Below are 23,294 nucleotides of genomic sequence, written 5' to 3'. Positions count from 1 at the left end.
CTGGGTTGTACTGCTGGTTCTGTAGATAGGTGAGCGATGTCTGAACCTGTTCTGTACTGACTGGGTTGTACTGCTGGTTCTGTAGATAGGTGAGTGATGTCTGAACCTGTTCTGTTCTGACTGGGTTGTACTGCTGGTTCTGTAGATAGGTGAGTGATGTCTGAACCTGTTCTGACTGGGTTGTACTGCTGGTTCTGTAGATAGGTGAGTGATGTCTGAACCTGTTCTGACTGGGTTGTACTGCTGGTTCTGTAGATAGGTGAGCGATGTCTGAACCTGTACTGTACTGACTGGGTTGTACTGCTGGTTCTGTAGATAGATGAGTGATGTCTGAACCTGTTCTGTTCTGACTGGGTTGTACTGCTGGTTCTGTAGATAGGTGAGTGATGTCTGAACCTGTTCTGTACTGACTGGGTTGTACTGCTGGTTCTGTAGATAGGTGAGTGATGTCTGGACCTGTACTGACTGGGTTGTATTGCTGGTTCTGTAGATAGGTGAGTGATGTCTGGACCTGTTCTGTTCTGACTGGGTTGTACTGCTGGTTCTGTAGATAGGTGAGTGATGTCTGAACCTGTTCTGTTCTGACTGGGTTGTACTGCTGGTTCTGTAGATAGGTGAGTGATGTCTGAACCTGTTCTGACTGGGTTCTATTGCTGGTTCTGTAGATAGGTGAGTGATGTCTGGACCTGTTCTGACTGGGTTGTACTGCTGGTTCTGTAGATAGGTGAGTGATGTCTGAACCTGTTCTGACTGGGTTGTACTGCTGGTTCTGTAGATAGGTGAGCGAGGCCTGAACCTGTTCTGTTCTGACTGGGTTGTACTGCTGGTTCTGTAGATAGGTGAGTGATGTCTGGACCTGTACTGACTGGGTTGTATTGCTGGTTCTGTAGATAGGTGAGCGAGGCCTGAACCTGTCTGGTGGTCAGAAGCAGAGGATCAGTCTGGCCAGAGCGGTCTACTCCAACCAAGACATCCTCCTGCTGGACGACCCTCTGTCTGCGGTGGACGCCCACGTGGGGAAACACATCTTTGAGGAGTGCATCAAGAAGACCCTGAAGGGGAAGAGTATTATCCTGGTCACCCATCAACTGCAGGTAGGGAGTAACTGCTGGTTACCAGCTTACAGTCACGTTGAACACTGAAATATGTACGTTTTTGATTATCTCACTCGCTTGAGTCAATAAGTATTCAACCCCTCTTTGTTATGACCTCAATAAGTTCAGGAGTAAAAAATGTACCTAACAAGTTACATAATAAGTTGCATGGACTCTATGTGTGCAAAATGAATGACTACCTCATATCTGTACCCCACACATACAATTATCTGTGAGGTCCCTCAGTCGAGCACTGAATTTCAAACACAGACTCAACCACAAAAACCTGGGAGGTTATGCAATGCCTCGGAAAGAAGGACCCCTATTGGTAGATGGGTAAATATGTAAAAAAGCAGACATTGACATCTCTTTGAGCATGGTGAAGTTATTTATTACACTTTGGATTGTGTATCAATACACCCAGTCACTACGAAGATACAGGCGTCCTTCCTAACTCAGTTGCCGGAGAGGAAGGAAACCCCTCAGGGATTTCACCATGAGGCCAATGGGGAATTTAAAACAGTTACAGAGTTTAATGGCTGTGATAGGAGAAACCTGAGGATGGATCAACAACATTGTAGTTACTCCACAATACTAACCTAAATGACAGAGTGAAAAGAAGGAAGCCTCTACAGAATAAAAATATTCCAAAACATGCTTCCTGTTTGCAACAAGACACTAAAGTAATTAACTTTTTGTCCTGGATACAATGTTTTATGTTTGTGGAAAATCCAGTAGAATCGTCTAGAATGTCATTGTATTCTGTAGCATTAAGATTTCCCTTCACTGGAAATAAGGGGCCCAAACCATGGAAAAACAGTACCAGAACATTATTCCTCCTCCACCAAACTTTACAGTTGGCGCTATGCATTGGGGCAGGTAGCGTTCTCCTGGCATCCACCAAACCCAGATTCGTCCGTCGGATGGTGAAGTGTGATTCATCACTCCAGAGAAAGTGTTTCCACTGCTCCATGTCAAGCCGACTCATTTCAAGCCGACACTCGGCATTGCGCATGGTGATCTTAGGCTTGTGTGCTGCTGCTCGGCCATGGAAACCCATTTCACGAAGCTCCCGACTAACAGTTATTGTGCTGACGTTGCTTCCAGAGGCAGTTTGGAACCCGGTAGTGAGTGTTACAACCGAGGACAGATGATTTTAATGCGCTTCAGCACTCGGCGGTCCCGTTCTGTGAACTTGTGTGGCCTACCACTTCACGGCTGAGCCGTTGTTGCTCCTAGACGTTTCAACTTCACAATAACAACACTTACAGTTGACCGGGGCAGCTCTAGCAGGGCAGAAATGTTATGAACTAACTTGTTGGAAAGGGGGCTACCTATGGCGGTGCCACGTTGAAAGTCACTGAGCTCTTCATTAAGGCCATTTTACTGCCAATATTTGACTATGGAGATTGCAACGGGTGTGGCTGAAATAGCTGAATCCACTTGTTTCAAGGTATAACTTTTTATATTGGCTGTCCTTTCCCTTTCTCTGTGGTTCAGATGTATTTTACTTTGTTCAGTTGATTAAGTTGTGGGTTTGATTCCCTTGTGGGTCACAAAAGGGTTACCAAAGGGTTTTAATTTGATCCAAAGTGACTTACAGAAAGAGGAACCCGACAGGGATATCCTCTCTCCCCTCCTCAAATTATTAACGTTACTCTTCCCCTCTCTCTCTCTCTCTCTCTCTCTCTCTCTCTCTCTCTCTCTCTCTCTCTCTCTCTCTCTCTCTCTCTCTCTCTCTCTCTCTCTCTCTGTCTCTGTCTCTGTCTCTGTCTCTCTCTCTGTCTCTCTCTCTGTTTCTCTGTCTCTCTCTGTCTCTCTCTGTCTCTCTCTCTGTCTCTCTCTCTGTCTCTCTCTCTCTCTGTCTCTCTCTCTGTCTCTCTCTCTGTTTCTCTGTCTCTCTCTGTCTCTCTCTCTGTCTCTCTTCGCCCTCTCTCTCTCTCTCTCTCTCTCTCTCTCTCTCTTCGCCCCCTCTCTCTCTCTCTCTCTCTTCCCCCCTCTCTCTCTCTTTCTCTCTGTCTCTCTCTCCCCCCCCCCTCTCTCTCTCTCTTCCCCTCTCTCTCTCTCTCTCTCTCTGTCTCTCTCTGTCTGTCTGTCTGTCTGTCTGTCTGTCTGTCTGTGTGTATCAGTATCTGGAGTTCTGTGATGAGATACTGGTGTTGGAGAGTGGACAGATAAAGGAGTCCGGGACACACAAAGCTCTGATGAAAGCTGAAGGCCGGTACGCACAGATGATCAACAACTTCCAGACGGAGCATTCCCAGGTAAGATCTCCCGTTATCCACCTCTACCTCTGGGTACGCACAGAGGATCAACAACTTCCAGACGGAGCATTCACAGGTAAGATCTCCCGTTATCCACCTCTACCTCTGGGTACGCACAGAGGATCAATAACTTCCAGACGGAGCATTCACAGGTAAGATCTCCCGTTATCCACCTCTACCTCTGGATACGTACAGAGGATCAACAACTTCCAGACGGAGCATTCACAGGTAAGATCTCCCGTTATCCACCTCTACCTCTGGTTTCAGAGCCAATAGATACGAAGGGTGTAGCCAAGAGGAACTGTCATGTTTTATTACTCATTGACTACAGCAACAAGTCCAATTCAATATCCAAGAACATTATTAGGATCAGTCCACCTGGAGGAGACTATGTCCAGTCTAGATATCATGTATCATGTTTTAGTCTAGTTTATTAGGAATAGTCCACCTGGAGGAGACTATGTCCAGTCTAGATATCATGTATCATGTTTTAGTCTAGTTTATTAGGATCAGTCCACCTGGAGGAGACCATGTCCAGTCTAGATATCATGTTTTAGTCTAGTTTATTAGGATTAGTCCACCTGGAGGAGACTATGTCCAGTCTAGATATCATGTATCATGTTTTAGTCTAGTTTATTAGGATCAGTCCACCTGGAGGAGACTATGTCCAGTCTATGTCAGGACCCGGTGTGAGAAACAGTCACTAATAGTCGGCAGAACCCAGAAGATGAGGCAGACACAGCACTACTAGAGAAGGTGGTTTAATCAAGGTAAAAGATCTTCAGGCAAAAATATAAATCCACAACGTCAAAAGTAAAGCCAAGAGAAAAAATGGATATCCTCCAAAATACAAAGAAAATCCACAAAGAGGTAAGAACAGCAGGGAAAAAAAACAAACCTCAAAAGACTAATCAAAAATAAACAAGAACAAAACCAGAGTACCTCTGGAAAATCCAACAAGAGAAATATATGTTCACAGCATGGCTGGGGCTGGGTGCTAACATACAAACACAGAGCAAAGAACTGAGGAACACTCAGGGTTTAAATACCTACAAGACAATGAGGCACAGGTGCAAACAATAACTGGAACAAGGGAAAAACAAAAGGTTCAAAAAGGCGCAATGGGAGCATCTAGTGACCAAAACCTGAATAGTCCTGGCCAAAACCTGACAGAATCCCCCTCCTAGGAACGACTCCTGACGTTCCTACCAGCCTTCTCAGGGTGGAGGGCCCTGAACTGACGAATGAGGTCAGGGTCCAGTATGTCTTTGGCAGGAACCCAGGAGCGCTCCTCGGGACCGTAGCCTTCCTAGTCCACCAGATACTGCCAGGACCGCTGCACCCGGCGGGAATCCAGTATCCGATGGACGGTATAAGCCGACTGGCCTCCGATGACACGGGGCGGAGGGGGAGGTCTGCCTGCCGGGATAAGGGGAGAAAAAACAACAGGTTTTAATAAAGAAATGTGAAACGTGGGATTAATCTTAAGGGATCTGGGTAAGTGCAGGCGAAAAGTAACGGGGTTCACTCTCCTGGCAACCTTAAAGGGACCGATGAATTTCTGGGACAGCTTGCGAGACTCCACCCGTAGCGGTAAATTCTTAGTTGAGAGCCATACTCTCTGGCCGAGGCGCAGGGTAGGCCCGGGACGGCGACGTCTGTTGGCTTGTCGTTGGTACCGCTGTGAGGAACGCAGAAGATTAAGACGGGCCTTCTTCCACGTAAGCCGACAGCGTCTGATGAACCTCGAGGCTAAAGGCACTCTGACTTCTGCCTCCTGGTCCGGGAACAATGGAGGAGCATAGCCAAACTGACACTCGTGCGGGGACATACCAGTGGAGGATGAGCACAAGGTGTTGTGCGCGTACTCGGCCCAAACCATGAAGGACGACCATGTGGACGGGTTGTTGGAGACCATACATCTGAGGGTGGTTTCCAGCTCTTGATTCATCCTCTCGGTTTGGCCGTTGGACTCCGGATGGTACCCTGAAGAAAGACTGGCAGTGGCCCCTATGAGTTGGCAGAAGGCCTTCCAAAACCTTGAGGCGAACTGGGGATCTCTGTCGGAAACCATATCTTGCGGAATGCCGAAGACTCGGAACACATGGTTAATCACCAACTCAGCCGTTTCCTTGGCAGAAGGTAATTTAGTCAAGGGGACGAACCTGGCTGCCTTAGAAAACCTGTCGATGATGACTAGGATAGTAGTATTACCATGGGACGGAGGAAGGCCAGTAATAAAGTCCAATGAGATATGGGACCAGGGTCGGTGGGGAATAGATAAAGGGTGAAGGAGTCCTTGAGGGCGGAGGTGAGAAGATTTGCCCTGGCAGCACACGGGACAGGCCTTGACGAAAGTGGCAACGTCTTCTTTTATGGTGGGCCACCAGAACTTACGCTGGATGAACTCCAAGGTGCGACCTACGCCTGGGTGACAGGTGAGGCGAGAGGAGTGCCCCCACAGAAGGACCTGGGTCCTCGCTGCCTTGGGAACAAACAACCGATTGGCAGGACCTCCTTTAGGACCCGGTTCGATGGCTTGAGCTCGTTTCACGGTATCCTCAACTTGCCACGAGATCGGAGCCACGATCCTAGCGGCAGGAAGGACAGGCATGTCAGTATCTTCTCGAATGGCAGGAGCGTAGACTCGTGACAAGGCGTCCGGTTTGAGATTCTTCGACCCGGGTCTATAGGTGAGGATAAACTGGAATCGATTGAAGAAAAAGAGACCATCGAGCTTGTCTGGAGTTCAACCGCTTCGCCTGCTGGATATACTCCAGATTTTTGTGGTCCGTAAGCACTTGAAACAGTTGAGAAGCCCCTCGAGCCAGTGTCTCCATTCCTTCAATGCCATCTTAACCGCTAGGAGTTCACGATCCCCCACATTGTAGTTCCTCTCGGCCGGGGTAAGCCGGTGAGAGAAGAAGACGCAAGGGTGAAGCCTCTTGTCTTCACCCCTCTGAGACAGGACAGCTCCAACACCAACCTCTGATGCGTCTACCTCCACCACAAAAGGTTCATCCGCCGTCGGTAGTGTCAGGATGGGAGCAGAGAGGATGCGCTGCTTGAGTCCTTGGAAGGCCGTCTCAGCTTCTTCTCCCCACAGAAACCTTGCGTTGCCACCCTTGGTTAAAGCTGAAAGAGGGGCTGCCACCAAGCTGAAGTTCTTGATGAACTTGCGGTAAAAGTTAGTGAAGCCCAGGAAACGCTGAACTTCCTTAACGGACTTGGGGGTGGGCCAATCCGCTACCGCCCCTACCTTCCTGGGGTCCATCTGGACTCGACCGGGTTCCACTACAAATCCCAGGAATTGTACTCGGGAGGAATGAATTCACATTTCTCCGGCTTAACGTACAAATGGCTGTCTAGGAGGCGTTTGAGTACTTGTCTGACATGCTTAGTGTGTTCTTGAAGGGAGCTTGAAAAGATGAGGATGTCATCCAAGTAAACAAACACGAAGATGTTAAGCATATCCCTAAGCACATCGTTTATGAGCGCTTGGAACACAGCCGGGGCGTTGGTCAGGCCGAAGGGCATCACCAAGTATTCGTAGTGACCAGTAGGCGTGTTGAAAGCGGTCTTCCACTCGTCACCGGGTCTGATCCGTACAAGATGGTATGCGTTCTGCAGGTCAAGTTTAGTGAAGACAACTGCTTCCTGGAGCAGCTCAAAGGCTGTGGCCATAAGGGGTAGCGGGTAGCGGTTACGGACGGTTATGGCATTGAGTTATGGTAGTCGATGCAAGGACGTAATCCACCGTCTTTTTTGGCCACAAAGAAAAACCCTGCTCCCGCCGGCGAGGTGGATGGACGCATGAGGCCTGCTGCCAGAGCGTTCCTTGATGTAGGTATCCATAGCAGCTCGTTCGGGAGGAGATAGGGAAAAGATCCGACCCCTGGGGGGGGGCAGGTGCCCGGAAACAGGTCGATGGGGCAATCGTAAGGTCTATGGGGTGGTAGTCTGGTGGCCCTCTGTTTGCTAAATACCGGTTTGAGGTCATGGTAACACTCGGGAACTCGGGACAGGTCGATGGATTCTAGAGACTCGGGAGGGGAACTCGGGGAACTTGGGAAGATACAAGTGGCTTGGCACGTAGGACCCCACTGCTTGATAGTGCCCACAGACCAGTCGATGTGAGGGTTATGGCTGTGAAGCCAGGGGTATCCAAGGACGAGAGGGAACTCAGAACAGGAGATCAGATGAAAGTTCATCACTTCCTGGTGTTGGGAAACTGAAAGTCGCAAGGGGGTAGTGACACGAGTGACAAGTCCAGATCCCAAAGGGCTTCCATCCAACGTAGTAACCCTTATGGGGTCACTTAGAGGTTCAGAGGGAACGCCATTCTCCTTCGCCCAGACACCATCCATGAAGTTACCTGCGGCTCCAGAGTCTACCAAGGCTTGAAGGGGAAGCTCGTGGTTGTCCCAGGAAAGGGTAACTGGAATGAGCAGGCGGGAGTTGGATGGATGGGAGGAGGTTATGTTTCCCGTTACAGTCCTCCCAGGCCTGCACGGGAGAGTGCGTTTCCCTGGAGCCCGGGACACGTGGAGCGGAAATGGCCCGGTTTGCCGCAATATAGACAGCATCGCTCCCTCATCCGGCGGTCTCTCTCAGCCTGGGAGATGCGTCCAACCTGCATGGGTTCCGGTGGAGCCCGCGAGGATAAAGGTGGAGACTCGGAGCTGGGACCGATAGGAGCTAGGGTGAGAGGTCTACGGTTGAGTTCTCTCTCTCTCAGACGCTGGTCTATGCGCGAGGCCAACTTGATCAGGGACTCGAGGTTGTCCGGTGGTTCCCGAGTGGCCAGTTCATCTTGGATGGTGTCGGAAAGACCCTTCAAAAAGCACACTGTGAGCACCTCGTCGTTCCAGCCACTCGCATAGTCCGTCACGCTGCGCCGACCTTGGCGGAGAGTTAGGAGCTGTTTGGCTGAGTCAGGGCCGCTGGTAGGACCTTGAAACACTCGCTTGAATTCTTCAGCAAAGGTAGAGTAGCTGGCACAGCAGGGACTTTGGGCATCCCACACAGCAGTAGCCCAGGCTAGGGCTTTTTCCGACAGCAGGGTGATGATATATGCTATCTTGGACCGGTCGGTGGGAAACGACGAGGGTTGCAGCTCGAAGGACATTGGGTGAAAAACCCCTTACAAACACTCGGATCACCTGAGAACCGTTGGGGAGGTGGCAGACGAGGTTCAGCCAGGGGGTTAACTGCCACGGGTACTTGAATCTGATGTACTGGGGCAGAAGCGGTTGCCGGGGAAAGTTGATCAGAAATCTGCTTTATGGAAGTCAGCATCTCCGACAGAAGTTGAGAATGTCTAGCCATTAAGGCCTCTTGCTGAACCAGAGCAGCTTCGTGACGTTGGACAGTTCCCTCGTGGTGGGACAGCATGGGGAAAAAATCCTGGGTACTGGCTGCCTCTGGGTTCATTTTAATGGCTCTGTGTTTCTGTCAGGACCCGGTGTGAGAAACAGTCACTAATAGTCGGCAGAACCCAGAAGATGAGGCAGACACAGCAGTACTAGAGATGGTGGTTTAATCAAGGTAAAAGATCTTCAGGCAAAAATATAAATCCACAACGTCAAAAGTAAAGCCAAGAGAAAAAATGGATATCCTCCAAAATACAAAGAAAATCCACAAAGAGGTAAGAACAGCAGGGAAAAAACCAACCTCAAAAGACTAATCAAAAATAAACAAGAACAAAACCAGAGTACCTCTGGAAAATCCAACAAGAGAAATATATGTTCACAGCATGGCTGGGGCTGGGTGCTAACATACAAACACAGAGCAAAGAACTGAGGAACACTAAGGGTTTAAATACCTACAAGACAATGAGGCACAGGTGCAAACAATAACTAGAACAAGGGAAAAACAAAAGGTTCAAAAAGGCGCAATGGGAGCATCTAGTGACCAAAACCTGAATAGTCCTGGCCAAAACCTGACAGTCTAGATATCATGTATCATGCTTTAGTCTAGTTTATTAGGATCAGTCCACCTGGAGGAGACTATGTCCAGTCTAGATATCATGTTTTAGTCTAGTTTATTAGGATCAGTCCACCTGGAGGAGACTATGTCCAGTCTAGATATCATGTTTTAGTCTAGTTTATTAGGATCAGTCCACCTGGAGGAGACTATGTCCAGTCTAGATATCATGTTTTAGTCTAGTTTATTAGGATCAGTCCACCTGGAGGAGACTATGTCCAGTCTAGATATCATGTGTCATGTTTTAGTCTAGATTATTAGGATCAGTCCACCTGGAGGAGACTATGTCCAGTCTAGATATCATGTATCATGTTTTAGTCTAGTTTATTAGGATCAGTCCACCTGGAGGAGACTATGTCCAGTCTAGATATCATGTTTTAGTCTAGTTTATTAGGATCAGTCCACCTGGAGGAGACTATGTCCAGTCTAGATATCATGTATCATGTTTTAGTCTAGTTTATTAGGATCAGTCCACCTGGAGGAGACTATGTCCAGTCTAGATATCATGTGTCATGTTTTAGTCTAGTTTATTAGGATCAGTCCACCTGGAGGAGACTATGTCCAGTCTAGATATCATGTATCATGTTTTAGTCTAGTTTATTAGGATCAGTCCACCTGGAGGAGACTATGTCCAGTCTAGATATCATGTTTTAGTCTAGTTTATTAGGATCAGTCCACCTGGAGGAGACTATGTCCAGTCTAGATATCATGTTTTAGTCTAGTTTATTAGGATCAATCCACCTGGAGGAGACTATATCCAGTCTAGATATCATGTATCATGTTTTAGTCTAGTTTATTAGGATCAGTCCACCTGGAGGAGACTATGTCCAGTCTAGATATCATGTTTTAGTCTAGTTTATTAGGATCAGTCCACCTGGAGGAGACTATGTCCATTCTAGATATCATGTATCATGTTTTAGTCTAGTTTATTAGGATCAGTCCACCTGGAGGAGACTATGTCCAGTCTAGATATCATGTTTTAGTCTAGTTTATTAGGATCAGTCCACCTGGAGGAGACTATGTCCAGTCTAGATATCATGTTTTAGTCTAGTTTATTAGGATCAGTCCACCTGGAGGAGACTATGTCCAGTCTAGATATCATGTATCATGTTTTAGTCTAGTTTATTAGGATCAGTCCACCTGGAGGAGACTATGTCCAGTCTAGATATCATGTTTTAGTCTAGTTTATTAGGATCAGTCCACCTGGAGGAGACTATGTCCAGTCTAGATATCATGTATCATGTTTTAGTCTAGTTTATTAGGATCAGTCCACCTGGAGGAGACTATGTCCAGTCTAGATATCATGTTTTAGTCTAGTTTATTAGGATCAGTCCACCTGGAGGAGACTATGTCCAGTCTAGATATCATGTTTTAGTCTAGTTTATTAGGATCAGTCCACCTGGAGGAGACTATGTCCAGTCTAGATATCATGTTTTAGTCTAGTTTATTAGGATCAGTCCACCTGGAGGAGACTATGTCCAGTCTAGATATCATGTTTTAGTCTAGTTTATTAGGATCAGTCCACCTGGAGGAGACTATGTCCAGTCTAGATATCATGTGTCATGTTTTAGTCTAGTTTATTAGGATCAGTCCACCTGGAGGAGACTATGTCCAGTCTAGATATCATGTATCATGTTTTAGTCTAGTTTATTAGGATCAGTCCACCTGGAGGAGACTATGTCCAGTCTAGATATCATGTTTTAGTCTAGTTTATTAGGATCAGTCCACCTGGAGGAGACTATGTCCAGTCTAGATATCATGTTTTAGTCTAGTTTATTAGGATCAATCCACCTGGAGGAGACTATATCCAGTCTAGATATCATGTATCATGTTTTAGTCTAGTTTATTAGGATCAGTCCACCTGGAGGAGACTATGTCCAGTCTAGATATCATGTATCATGTTTTAGTCTAGTTTATTAGGATCAGTCCACCTGGAGGAGACTATGTCCATTCTAGATATCATGTATCATGTTTTAGTCTAGTTTATTAGGATCAGTCCACCTGGAGGAGACTATGTCCAGTCTAGATATCATGTTTTAGTCTAGTTTATTAGGATCAGTCCACCTGGAGGAGACTATGTCCAGTCTAGATATCATGTTTTAGTCTAGTTTATTAGGATCAGTCCACCTGGAGGAGACTATGTCCAGTCTAGATATCATGTATCATGTTTTAGTCTAGTTTATTAGGATCAGTCCACCTGGAGGAGACTATGTCCAGTCTAGATATCATGTTTTAGTCTAGTTTATTAGGATCAGTCCACCTGGAGGAGACTGTCCAGTCTAGATATCATGTATCATGTTTTATTCTAGTTTATTAGGATCAGTCCACCTGGAGGAGACTATGTCCAGTCTAGATATCATGTTTTAGTCTAGTTTATTAGGATCAGTCCACCTGGAGGAGACTATGTCCAGTCTAGATATCATGTTTTAGTCTAGTTTATTAGGATCAGTCCACCTGGAGGAGACTATGTCCAGTCTAGATATCATGTTTTAGTCTAGTTTATTAGGATCAGTCCACCTGGAGGAGACTATGTCCAGTCTAGATATCATGTTTTAGTCTAGTTTATTAGGATTAGTCCACCTGGAGGAGACTATGTCCAGTCTAGATATCATGTATCATGTTTTATTCTAGTTTATTAGGATCAGTCCACCTGAAGGAGACTATGTCCAGTCTAGATATCATGTATCATGTTTTAGTCTAGTTTATTAGGATTAGTCCACCTGGAGGAGACTATGTCCAGTCTAGATATCATGTTTTAGTCTAGTTTATTAGGATTAGTCCACGTGGAGGAGACTATGTCCAGTCTAGATATCATGTATCATGTTTTAGTCTAGTTTATTAGGATCAGTCCACCTGGAGGAGACTATGTCCAGTCTAGATATCATGTTTTAGTCTAGTTTATTAGGATCAGTCCACCTGGAGGAGACTATTTCCAGTCTAGATATCATGTATCATGTTTTAGTCTAGTTTATTAGGATCAGTCCACCTGGAGGAGACTATGTCCAGTCTAGATATCATGTATCATGTTTTAGTCTAGTTTATTAGGATCAGTCCACCTGGAGGAGACTATGTCCAGTCTAGATATCATGTATCATGTTTTAGTCTAGTTTATTAGGATCAGTCCACCTGGAGGAGACTATGTCCAGTCTAGATATCATGTTTTAGTCTAGTTTATTAGGATCAGTCCACCTGGAGGAGACTATGTCCAGTCTAGATGTCATGTATCATGTTTTAGTCTAGTTTATTAGGATCTGTCCACCTGGAGGAGACTATGTCCAGTCTAGATATCATGTTTTAGTCTAGTTTATTAGGATCAGTCCACCTGGAGGAGACTATGTCCAGTCTAGATATCATGTGTCATGTTTTAGTCTAGTTTATTAGGATCAGTCCACCTGGAGGAGACTATGTCCAGTCTAGATATCATGTATCATGTTTTAGTCTAGTTTATTAGGATCAGTCCACCTGGAGGAGACTATGTCCAGTCTAGATATCATGTTTTAGTCTAGTTTATTAGGATCAGTCCACCTGGAGGAGACTATGTCCAGTCTAGATATCATGTTTTAGTCTAGTTTATTAGGATCAATCCACCTGGAGGAGACTATATCCAGTCTAGATATCATGTATCATGTTTTAGTCTAGTTTATTAGGATCAGTCCACCTGGAGGAGACTATGTCCAGTCTAGATATCATGTATCATGTTTTAGTCTAGTTTATTAGGATCAGTCCACCTGGAGGAGACTATGTCCATTCTAGATATCATGTATCATGTTTTAGTCTAGTTTATTAGGATCAGTCCACCTGGAGGAGACTATGTCCAGTCTAGATATCATGTTTTAGTCTAGTTTATTAGGATCAGTCCACCTGGAGGAGACTATGTCCAGTCTAGATATCATGTTTTAGTCTAGTTTATTAGGATCAGTCCACCTGGAGGAGACTATGTCCAGTCTAGATATCATGTATCATGTTTTAGTCTAGTTTATTAGGATCAGTCCACCTGGAGGAGACTATGTCCAGTCTAGATATCATGTTTTAGTCTAGTTTATTAGGATCAGTCCACCTGGAGGAGACTGTCCAGTCTAGATATCATGTATCATGTTTTATTCTAGTTTATTAGGATCAGTCCACCTGGAGGAGACTATGTCCAGTCTAGATATCATGTTTTAGTCTAGTTTATTAGGATCAGTCCACCTGGAGGAGACTATGTCCAGTCTAGATATCATGTTTTAGTCTAGTTTATTAGGATCAGTCCACCTGGAGGAGACTATGTCCAGTCTAGATATCATGTTTTAGTCTAGTTTATTAGGATCAGTCCACCTGGAGGAGACTATGTCCAGTCTAGATATCATGTTTTAGTCTAGTTTATTAGGATTAGTCCACCTGGAGGAGACTATGTCCAGTCTAGATATCATGTATCATGTTTTATTCTAGTTTATTAGGATCAGTCCACCTGAAGGAGACTATGTCCAGTCTAGATATCATGTATCATGTTTTAGTCTAGTTTATTAGGATTAGTCCACCTGGAGGAGACTATGTCCAGTCTAGATATCATGTTTTAGTCTAGTTTATTAGGATTAGTCCACGTGGAGGAGACTATGTCCAGTCTAGATATCATGTATCATGTTTTAGTCTAGTTTATTAGGATCAGTCCACCTGGAGGAGACTATGTCCAGTCTAGATATCATGTTTTAGTCTAGTTTATTAGGATCAGTCCACCTGGAGGAGACTATTTCCAGTCTAGATATCATGTATCATGTTTTAGTCTAGTTTATTAGGATCAGTCCACCTGGAGGAGACTATGTCCAGTCTAGATATCATGTATCATGTTTTAGTCTAGTTTATTAGGATCAGTCCACCTGGAGGAGACTATGTCCAGTCTAGATATCATGTATCATGTTTTAGTCTAGTTTATTAGGATCAGTCCACCTGGAGGAGACTATGTCCAGTCTAGATATCATGTTTTAGTCTAGTTTATTAGGATCAGTCCACCTGGAGGAGACTATGTCCAGTCTAGATGTCATGTATCATGTTTTAGTCTAGTTTATTAGGATCTGTCCACCTGGAGGAGACTATGTCCAGTCTAGATATCATGTTTCATGTTTTAGTCTAGTTTATTAGAGGTCCCATTAGCTGTTGCACATGCTGCCACTTCTCTTCCTGGGTTTTCCCACACGAACCATCAAATACACAGTCGTATACTGTATTGTCAAGACTCCCGAGAGACGTCAACAAATATATTCCTCCCACATTATTAATGTCTGACTTAATCCTGTATGTTAGGAACGAACTGAGGAGGAGCCGACACAACCAGACCCCGTGGACAGGAAGGAGAATAACCTGGTTGATCACAAGGGAAAAGGACTAGAAAACCCAGGTTTGATAAGCTAGATATCTATACATATCTTAACATAGACACGGTCTGCTCTCACATCCTGTATGTAACGCTATTGGAAACAATAGGTTTTTCTTCTAGTGTCTTGTTTAATACATTTCATTCTTATATGTGTAGCTCTGCGTTAAAAGGTCTGTTGTGTGTCATTTACTGGGATTTACGTCACGTCTTTTTCTCCGACAGCTTTTGACATGTCTGATGAGAAACCAGACGAGTCGGGAGGAAGTCAGTCGGTATCACATGACGTCAACGGTAATTTTAGCCAGGGTCCTCGATTCCTTCACATTCCAATCCTCCAAAGTATTATTATGGCTGTACACCGTGTGACATTTTAAAGGATCAAATCAATTAATTCCATCAACATGATGTTTGTTGTTATTTATTATGGTTGTTGTTGTTTATTATGTTGTTGTTTATTATGGTTGTTATTGTTGTTTATTATGTTTGTTGTTGTTTATTATGTTTGTTATTATTGTTGTTTATGTTTGTTGTTGGTTATTATTGTTGTTTATTATGGTTGTTATTGTTGTTTATTATGTTTGTTGTTGCTGTTGCTGTTGTCTGTTGATATTTGTTGTTGTTGTTTATTATGGTTGTTGTTGTTTATTATGGTTGTTGTTGTTGATGTTGTCTGTTGATATTTGTTGTTGTTGTCTGGTAGTGTCCAAGGACCAGCTGGTGACTCAGGAGGGTTCTCAGGAGGGTTCTGTTACCTGGAGGACCTACCACCAGTACTGTAAAGCTGCAGGAGGTTAGGACACACCTTACACACACCACACTCTGAACCCCGAGTTAACCCTGACCTACCGCCAGTACTGTAAAGCTGCAGGAGGTTAGGACACACCTCATTCACCTCAGCCTTACTCCTCACACCTAGTGGAGCAGGGATACTCAGATCTAAGCAAATCATTAACCAATATTGTAGCAGTATAGTGTGGGTTATGTTGAGTCATACTGAATCCTGTATCTTATGGTGTCTCCTCTCTCCTCTGGTCTTTCCTTTGGTCTCTCTGGTCTCTCCTCTCCCCTTTGCTCTCTCCTCTGTTCTCCCCTCTGGTCTCTCCTCTATTCTCTGGTCTCTCCTCTCTCCTCTGGTCTCTCCTCTGGTCTCCCCTTTGCTCTCTCCTCTGTTCTCCCCTCTGTTCTCCCCTCTGGTCTCTCCTTTCCTCTGGTGTCTCCTCTGGTCTCTCTTATGGTCTCTCCTCTCTCTGGTTTCTCCTCTGGTCTCTCATCTGGTCTCTCCTCTCTCTGGTTTCTCCTCTGGTCTCTCTTATGGTCTCTCCTCTCTCTGGTTTCTCCTCTGGTCTCTCCTTTGGTCTCTCCTCTGGTTTCTCCTCTGGTCTCTCCTCTGGTCTCCCCTCTGGTCTCCCCTCTCCTCTCTCATCTGGTCTCTCTTCTTGTCTCTGGTTTCATCTTTTCTTCTCCTCTGGTCTCTCGTCTGGTCTCTGGTCTCTCCCCTCTTCTCTCCTCTGGTCTCTCCTCTGGTCTCTCCTCTGGTCTCCCCTCTGGTCTCCCCTCTGGTCTCCCCTCTGGTCTCCCCTCTGGTCTCCCCTCTCCTCTCTCATCTGGTCTCTCTTCTTGTCTCTGGTTTCATCTTTTCTTCTCCTCTGGTCTCTCGTCTGGTCTCTGGTCTCTCCCCTCTTCTCTCCTCTGGTCTCTCCTCTGGTCTCTCCTCTGGTCTCTCCTCTGGTCTCCCCTCTGGTCTCTCCTCTGGTCTCTCCTCTCCCCTCTGGTCTCTCCTCTGGTCTCCCCTCTGGTCTCTCCTCTGGTCTCTCCTCTTGTCTCTGGTCTCTCATCTCTTCTCTCGTCTGGTCTCTGGTCTCATCTTTTCTCTCCTCTTCCCTCTGGTCTCATCTTTTCTCTCCTCTGGTCTCACCTCTGGTGTCTCTGGTCTCCAGGGTACATACTACTGTCTCTCATCATCATCATCTTCATCTGCTTGGTGGGGTCCACTGCCTTCAGCAACTGGTGGCTCAGCTACTGGCTGGAGCAGGGATCAGGGGTAAGTCTACTGTAGTTCAAATGTTTGTCAATTGACCCTTCGCTAGGCCCCTACCCCCTTTGGTTACTGTTGCAACCTCTGACAACATTTTCTTTGGAAGACCAATTCATCACTCAAACCACTAGCGAAATCCCCCTTACAATGATGTTGATGTTTTTTTTACACAATGAAATGAAACACAGACCAACCCTTGTTAATCAGAAGACTCGTGGGTATGTTTTGATGGACTGGTATTACAATTTATTCACGGGGAACCTGGTAAGATGATGTTTGTTTTGTGGCTAGCCACTGAACGGCTCTGAATTCACTGTCAGCAAGCAGTCAAATAACCACTTTTGGAAGCTGACTAGTGCTCTCTAATAGCATCATGATGATAGCAGAGGAGAGTTGTATTCATAACATGGCTTAGCTAGCTAACATACATTTTGCGAAAACATGTTATATTGAGTGGCTAGCTAGTGTTAGCAAAGTTTTAGTGGTCAATGAGACTGAGAGCTAGCTAACCAGCGGAGCTAGCAAACAATGTAACGAAAGTATAATTTCGGATTCGATAAATACTAATATCAACAGGCTCGGCATTTCAGGAATCACAGTAGCGCCTGGTGCACTGTTAAATTATTTAGCCATTTTCAACTATTTATGTTTTGAAGAAAAACTCCGTTTTCTGCCATTTCCCTTACTGGCTTTCATGCGTTTGAAACGTGATCTTGTCCGAGATGTCGGACTCGACGACAGTTGCTATCCATTGGAGCGCTGCGATTGGTTTTCCCCAAAAATTCTGGAGCTTAGAAAAGGGTCAATTGCATGAACAGTTTGTCGTTCCTATTTTAGCAGATTAGATGACATCTGTGGCTAGCACAAGTAATACATTTTTTTTAACATAACATGCTACATCTGTTTTTTATAGACTAGTTAAAACATTCTTAGTACCTTACACGGTAACAAAGCCATATATTAACTAACGGGCTCTTTAACGTGTGATTTCAGACAGCGAACGTGTCGAATTCCACCGCAGGAAACATCTCCCTGAACCCTGACCTGAGCTTCTACCAGATGATTTACGGCCTGGTGGTGGTGGCCATGCTGGTCTTCAGCTTCCTCAAGGGCTACTCTTTCACCAAAGTTACGCTGCACGCGTCCTCCAAGCTACACGACACCATGTTCAGAAACGTAACTACCACACAACACCACTGTTATCAATCACACTACACACTGTTGTCAATAGTATTGAAACGGACAGGGGAGAGGTACAATGCGGGATGAGAACCAAAAGTTATTGATGAGGAATTCCATAGCGTTGAATCTTGGAAGAAGAGAGGGGAGAGGGGACATCCTTGTCTTCTTCCACAACAAATAGCTGGGTTTGTGTTCATAGCTTTTACTTTGGGATATAAAGAACCTTGATCACCCTGGACTGTCTGGGGTTCAGACCCTGGGCAACCCCATGAGTCATGTGACTTTACATTTTAGCAGTGGATAGGTCTCTGAAGATATACACTACCATTCAAAAGTTTGGGGTCACTTAGAAATTTTCTTTTGTTTTTGAAAGAAAAGCCATTGGCCGTTTTGAGCCTGTAATCGAACCCACAAATGCTGATGCTCCAGATACTCAACTAGTCTAAAGAAGGACAGTTTTATTGCTTCTTTAATCAGTACAATAGTTTTCAGCTGTGCTAACATAATTGCAAAAGGGTTTTCTAATGATCAATTAGTCTTTTTTAAATGATAAACGTGGATTAGCTAACACAACGTGCCATTGGAACACAGGGGGGATGGTTGCTGATAATGGGCCTCTGTACGCCTATGTAGATATTCCATAAAAAAACAGTTGTTTCCAGCTACAATAGTCATTTACAACATTAACAATGTCTACACTGTATTTCTGATCAATTTTATATTATTTTAAATGGACCATTTTTTTTGCTTTTCTTTCAAAAACAAGGACATTTTTTAAAGTGATCCCAAACTTTTGAACGGTCGTGTATGTCATAAAGATCTTACAGTAGGGTTGTGTTCCATCAGTCCTCTCATCACCCTAACCCTATCCCCCGGGTCCTGTCTGTGTTCCATCAGTCCTCTCATCACCCTAACCCTATCCCCTGGGTCCTGTCTGTGTTCCATCAGTCCTCTCATCTCCCTAACCCTATCCCCTGGGTCCTGTCTGTGTTCCATCAGTCCTCTCATCACCCTAACCCTATCCCCTGGGTCCTGTCTGTGTTCCATTAGTCCTCTCATCACCCTAACCCTATCCCCTGGGTCCTGTCTGTGTTCCATCAGTCCTCTCATCACCCTAACCCTATCCCCTGGGTCCTGTCTGTGTTCCATCAGTCCTCTCATCACCCTAACCCTATCCCCTGGGTCCTGTCTGTGTTCCATCAGTCCTCTCATCACCCTAACCCTATCCCCTGGGTCCTGCCTGTGTTCCATCAGTCCTCTCATCACCCTAACCCTATCCCCTGGGTCCTGTCTGTGTTCCATCAGTCCTCTCATCACCCTAACCCAATCCCCTGGGTCCTGTCTGTGTTCCATCAGTCCTCTCATCACCCTAACCCTATCCCCTGGGTCCTGTCTGTGTTCCATCAGTCCTCTCATCACCCTAACCCAATCCCCTGGGTCCTGTCTGTGTTCCATCAGTCCTCTCATCACCCTAACCCTATCCCCTGGGTCCTGTCTGTGTTCCATCAGTCCTCTCATCACCCTAACCCTATCCCCTGGGTCCTGTCTGTGTTCCATCAGTCCTCTCATCACCCTAACCCTATCCCCTGGGTCCTGTCTGTGTTCCATCAGTCCTCTCATCACCCTAACCCTATCCCCTGGGTCCTGTCTGTGTTCCATCAGTCCTCTCATCACCCTAACCCTATCCCCTGGGTCCTGTCTGTGTTCCATCAGTCCTCTCATCACCCTAACCCGATCCCCTGGGTCCTGTCTGTGTTCCATCAGTCCTCTCATCACCCTAACCCTATCCCCTGGGTCCTGTCTGTGTTCCATCAGTCCTCTCATCACCCTAACCCTATCCCCTGGGTCCTGTCTGTGTTCCATCAGTCCTCTCATCACCCTAACCCTATCCCCTGGGTCCTGTCTGTGTTCCATCAGTCCTCTCATCACCCTAACCCTATCCCCTGGGTCCTGTCTGTGTTCCATCAGTCCTCTCATCACCCTAACCCAATCCCCTGGGTCCTGTCTGTGTTCCATCAGTCCTCTCATCACCCTAACCCCATCCCCTGGGTCCTGTCTGTGTTCCATCAGTCCTCTCATCACCCTAACCCTATCCCCTGGGTCCTGTCTGTGTTCCATCAGTCCTCTCATCACCCTAACCCTATCCACTGGGTCCTGTCTGTGTTCCATCAGTCCTCTCATCACCCTAACCCTATCCCCTGGGTCCTGTCTGTGTTCCATCAGTCCTCTCATCACCCTAACCCTATCCCCTGGGTCCTGTCTGTGTTCCATCAGTCCTCTCATCACCCTAACCCTATCCCCTGGGTCCTGTCTGTGTTCCATCAGTCCTCTCATCACCCTAACCCTATCCCCTGGGTCCTGTCTGTGTTCCATCAGTCCTCTCATCACCCTAACCCTATCCCCTGGGGCCTGTCTGTGTTCCATCAGTCCTCTCATCACCCTAACCCTATCCCCTGGGTCCTGTCTGTGTTCCATCAGTCCTCTCATCACCCTAACCCTATCCCCCGGGTCCTGTCTGTGTTCCATCAGTCCTCTCATCACCCTAACCCTATACCCCGGGTCCTGTCTGTGTTCCATCAGTCCTCTCATCACCCTAACCATATCCCCCGGGTCCTGTCTGTGTTCCATCAGTCCTCTCATCACCCTAACCCTATCCCCTGGGTCCTGTCTGTGTTCCATCAGTCCTCTCATCACCCTAACCCGATCCCCTGGGTCCTGTATGTGTTCCATCAGTCCTCTCATCACCCTAACCCTATCCCCTGGGTCCTGTCTGTGTTCCATCAGTCCTCTCATCACCCTAACCCTATCCCCTGGGTCCTGTCTGTGTTCCATCAGTCCTCTCATCACCCTAACCCTATCCCCTGTGTCCTGTCTGTGTTCCATCAGTCCTCTCATCACCCTAACCCTATCCCCCGGGTCCTGTCTGTGTTCCATCAGTCCTCTCATCACCCTAACCCTATCCCCTGGGTCCTGTCTGTGTTCCATCAGTCCTCTCATCACCCTAACCCTATCCCCTGGGTCCTGTCTGTGTTCCACCAGTCCTCTCATCACCCTAACCCTATCCCCTGGGTCCTGTCTGTGTTCCATCAGTCCTCTCATCACCCTAACCCTATCCCCTGGGTCCTGCCTGTGTTCCATCAGTCCTCTCATCACCCTAACCCTATCCCCTGGGTCCTGTCTGTGTTCCATCAGTCCTCTCATCACCCTAACCCTATCTCCCGGGTCCTGTCTGTGTTCCATCAGTCCTCTCATCACCCTAACCCTATCCCCTGGGTCCTGTCTGTGTTCCATCAGTCCTCTCATCACCCTAACCCTATCCCCCGGGTCCTGTCTGTGTTCCATCAGTCCTCTCATCACCCTAACCCTATCCCCTGGGTCCTGTCTGTGTTCCATCAGTCCTCTCATCACCCTAACCCTATCCCCTGGGTCCTGTCTGTGTTCCATCAGTCCTCTCATCACCCTAACCCATTCCCCTGGGTCCTGTCTGTGTTCCATCAGTCCTCTCATCACCCTAACCCTATCCCCTGGGTCCTGTCTGTGTTCCATCAGTCCTCTCATCACCCTAACCCTATCCCCTGGGTCCTGTCTGTGTTCCATCAGTCCTCTCATCACCCTAACCCTATCCCCTGGGTCCTGTCTGTGTTCCATCAGTCCTCTCATCACCCTAACCCATTCCCCTGGGTCCTGTCTGTGTTCCATCAGTCCTCTCATCACCCTAACCCTATCCCCTGGGTCCTGTCTGTGTCGTAGATCCTGAACAGCCCCATGAGTTTCTTTGACACCACCCCAACGGGACGTATGGTGAACCGGTTTTCCAAGGACCAGGATGAGGTGGATACCATGCTGCCCTTCAACATGGAGAACTTTCTGCAGTTCTGCCTGATGGTCACCTACACCATTGTCACCATCTCGGCCGTGTTCCCTCCGTTACTCATCGCCATCACGCTGCTGGGAGCCATCTTCACCCTCATACTCTAGTGAGTCAACCCTGCATCTTTACAGTTTGGTCATTTACCCACGGTGACATGCAGTCAGTTTGGTCATTTACCCAGGGTGACATGCAGTCAGTTTGGTCATTTACCCAGGGTGACATGCAGTCAGTTTGGTCATTTACCCAGGGTGACATGCAGTCAGTTTGGTCATTTACCCAGGGTGACATACAGTCAGTTTGGTCATTTACCCAGGGTGACATACAGACAGTTTGGTCATTTACCCAGGGTGACATACAGACAGTTTGGTCATTTACCCAGGGTGACATGCAGTCAGTTTGGTCATTTACCCAGGGTGACATACAGACAGTTTGGTCATTTACCCAGGGTGACATGCAGTCAGTTTGGTCATTTACCCAGGGTGACATACAGACAGTTTGGTCATTTACCCAGGGTGACATAGTCAGTTTGGTCATTTACCCAGGGTGACATACAGTCAGTTTGGTCATTTACCCAGGGTGACATGCAGTCAGTTTGGTCATTTACCCAGGGTGACATATACAGTCAGTTTGGTCATTTACCCATGGTGACATGCAGTCAGTTTGGTCATTGGGGCGGCGGGGTGGCCTAGTGGTTGGAGCGTTGGACTAGTAACCGAAAGGTTGCAGGTTCAAATCCCCGAGCTGACAAGGTACAGATCTGTCGTTCTGCCCCTGAACAGGCAGTTAACCCACTGTTCCCCGGTAGGCCGTCATTGAAAAATAAGAATTTGTTCTTAACTGACTTGCCTAGTTAAATATTTAAAAAAAGGTAAATTTGTAAGTCGCTCTGGATAAGAGCGTCTGCTAAATGACTTAAATGTAAATGTCATTTACCCAGGGTGACATGCAGTCAGTTTGGTCATTTACCCAGGGTGACATACAGTCAGTTTGGTCATTTACCCAGGGTGACATACAGTCAGTTTGGTCATTTACCCAGGGTGACATGCAGTCAGTTTGGTCATTTACCCAGGGTGACATACAGTCAGTTCGGTCATTTACCCAGGGTGACATACAGTCAGTTTGGTCATTTACCCAGGGTGACATGCAGTCAGTTCGGTCATTTACCCAGGGTGACATGCAGTCAGTTCGGTCATTTACCCAGGGTGACATGCAGTCAGTTTGGTCATTTACCCAGGGTGACATGCAGTCAGTTTGGTCATTTACCCAGGGTGACATACAGTCAGTTTGGTCATTTACCCAGGGTGACATACAGTCAGTTCGGTCATTTACCCAGGGTGACATGCAGTCAGTTTGGTCATTTACCCAGGGTGACATACAGTCAGTTCGGTCATTTACCCAGGGTGACATGCAGTCAGTTTGGTCATTTACCCAGGGTGACATGCAGTCAGTTTGGTCATTTACCCAGGGTGACATACAGTCAGTTCGGTCATTTACCCAGGGTGACATACAGTCA

At 46.5% G+C, this 23,294-nt stretch overlaps 1 protein-coding gene across 1 annotated transcript; it reads left to right on the top strand.

Annotated features, from left to right (window-relative positions):
- Nucleotides 1-863: 863 nt before the first annotated feature.
- On the top strand, nucleotides 864-21,887 carry LOC120039739 (multidrug resistance-associated protein 9-like; the record flags this gene model as incomplete). Its single annotated transcript, XM_038985138.1, has 8 exons — nucleotides 864-1,094; nucleotides 3,224-3,358; nucleotides 14,621-14,714; nucleotides 14,916-14,984; nucleotides 15,394-15,483; nucleotides 16,631-16,734; nucleotides 17,722-17,904; nucleotides 21,661-21,887. Coding segments are annotated over exons 2-8 (827 nt in total), but the record flags the coding sequence as incomplete, so codon positions are not given.
- Nucleotides 21,888-23,294: the final 1,407 nt, after the last annotated feature.

Source organism: Salvelinus namaycush, unplaced genomic scaffold, assembly GCF_016432855.1.
Source record: "Salvelinus namaycush isolate Seneca unplaced genomic scaffold, SaNama_1.0 Scaffold2970, whole genome shotgun sequence".
NCBI lineage: Eukaryota > Metazoa > Chordata > Actinopteri > Salmoniformes > Salmonidae > Salvelinus > Salvelinus namaycush.
The sequence above is the reverse complement of the archived record's forward strand: the minus strand, read 5'-3'. Positions and strand labels throughout refer to the sequence as shown.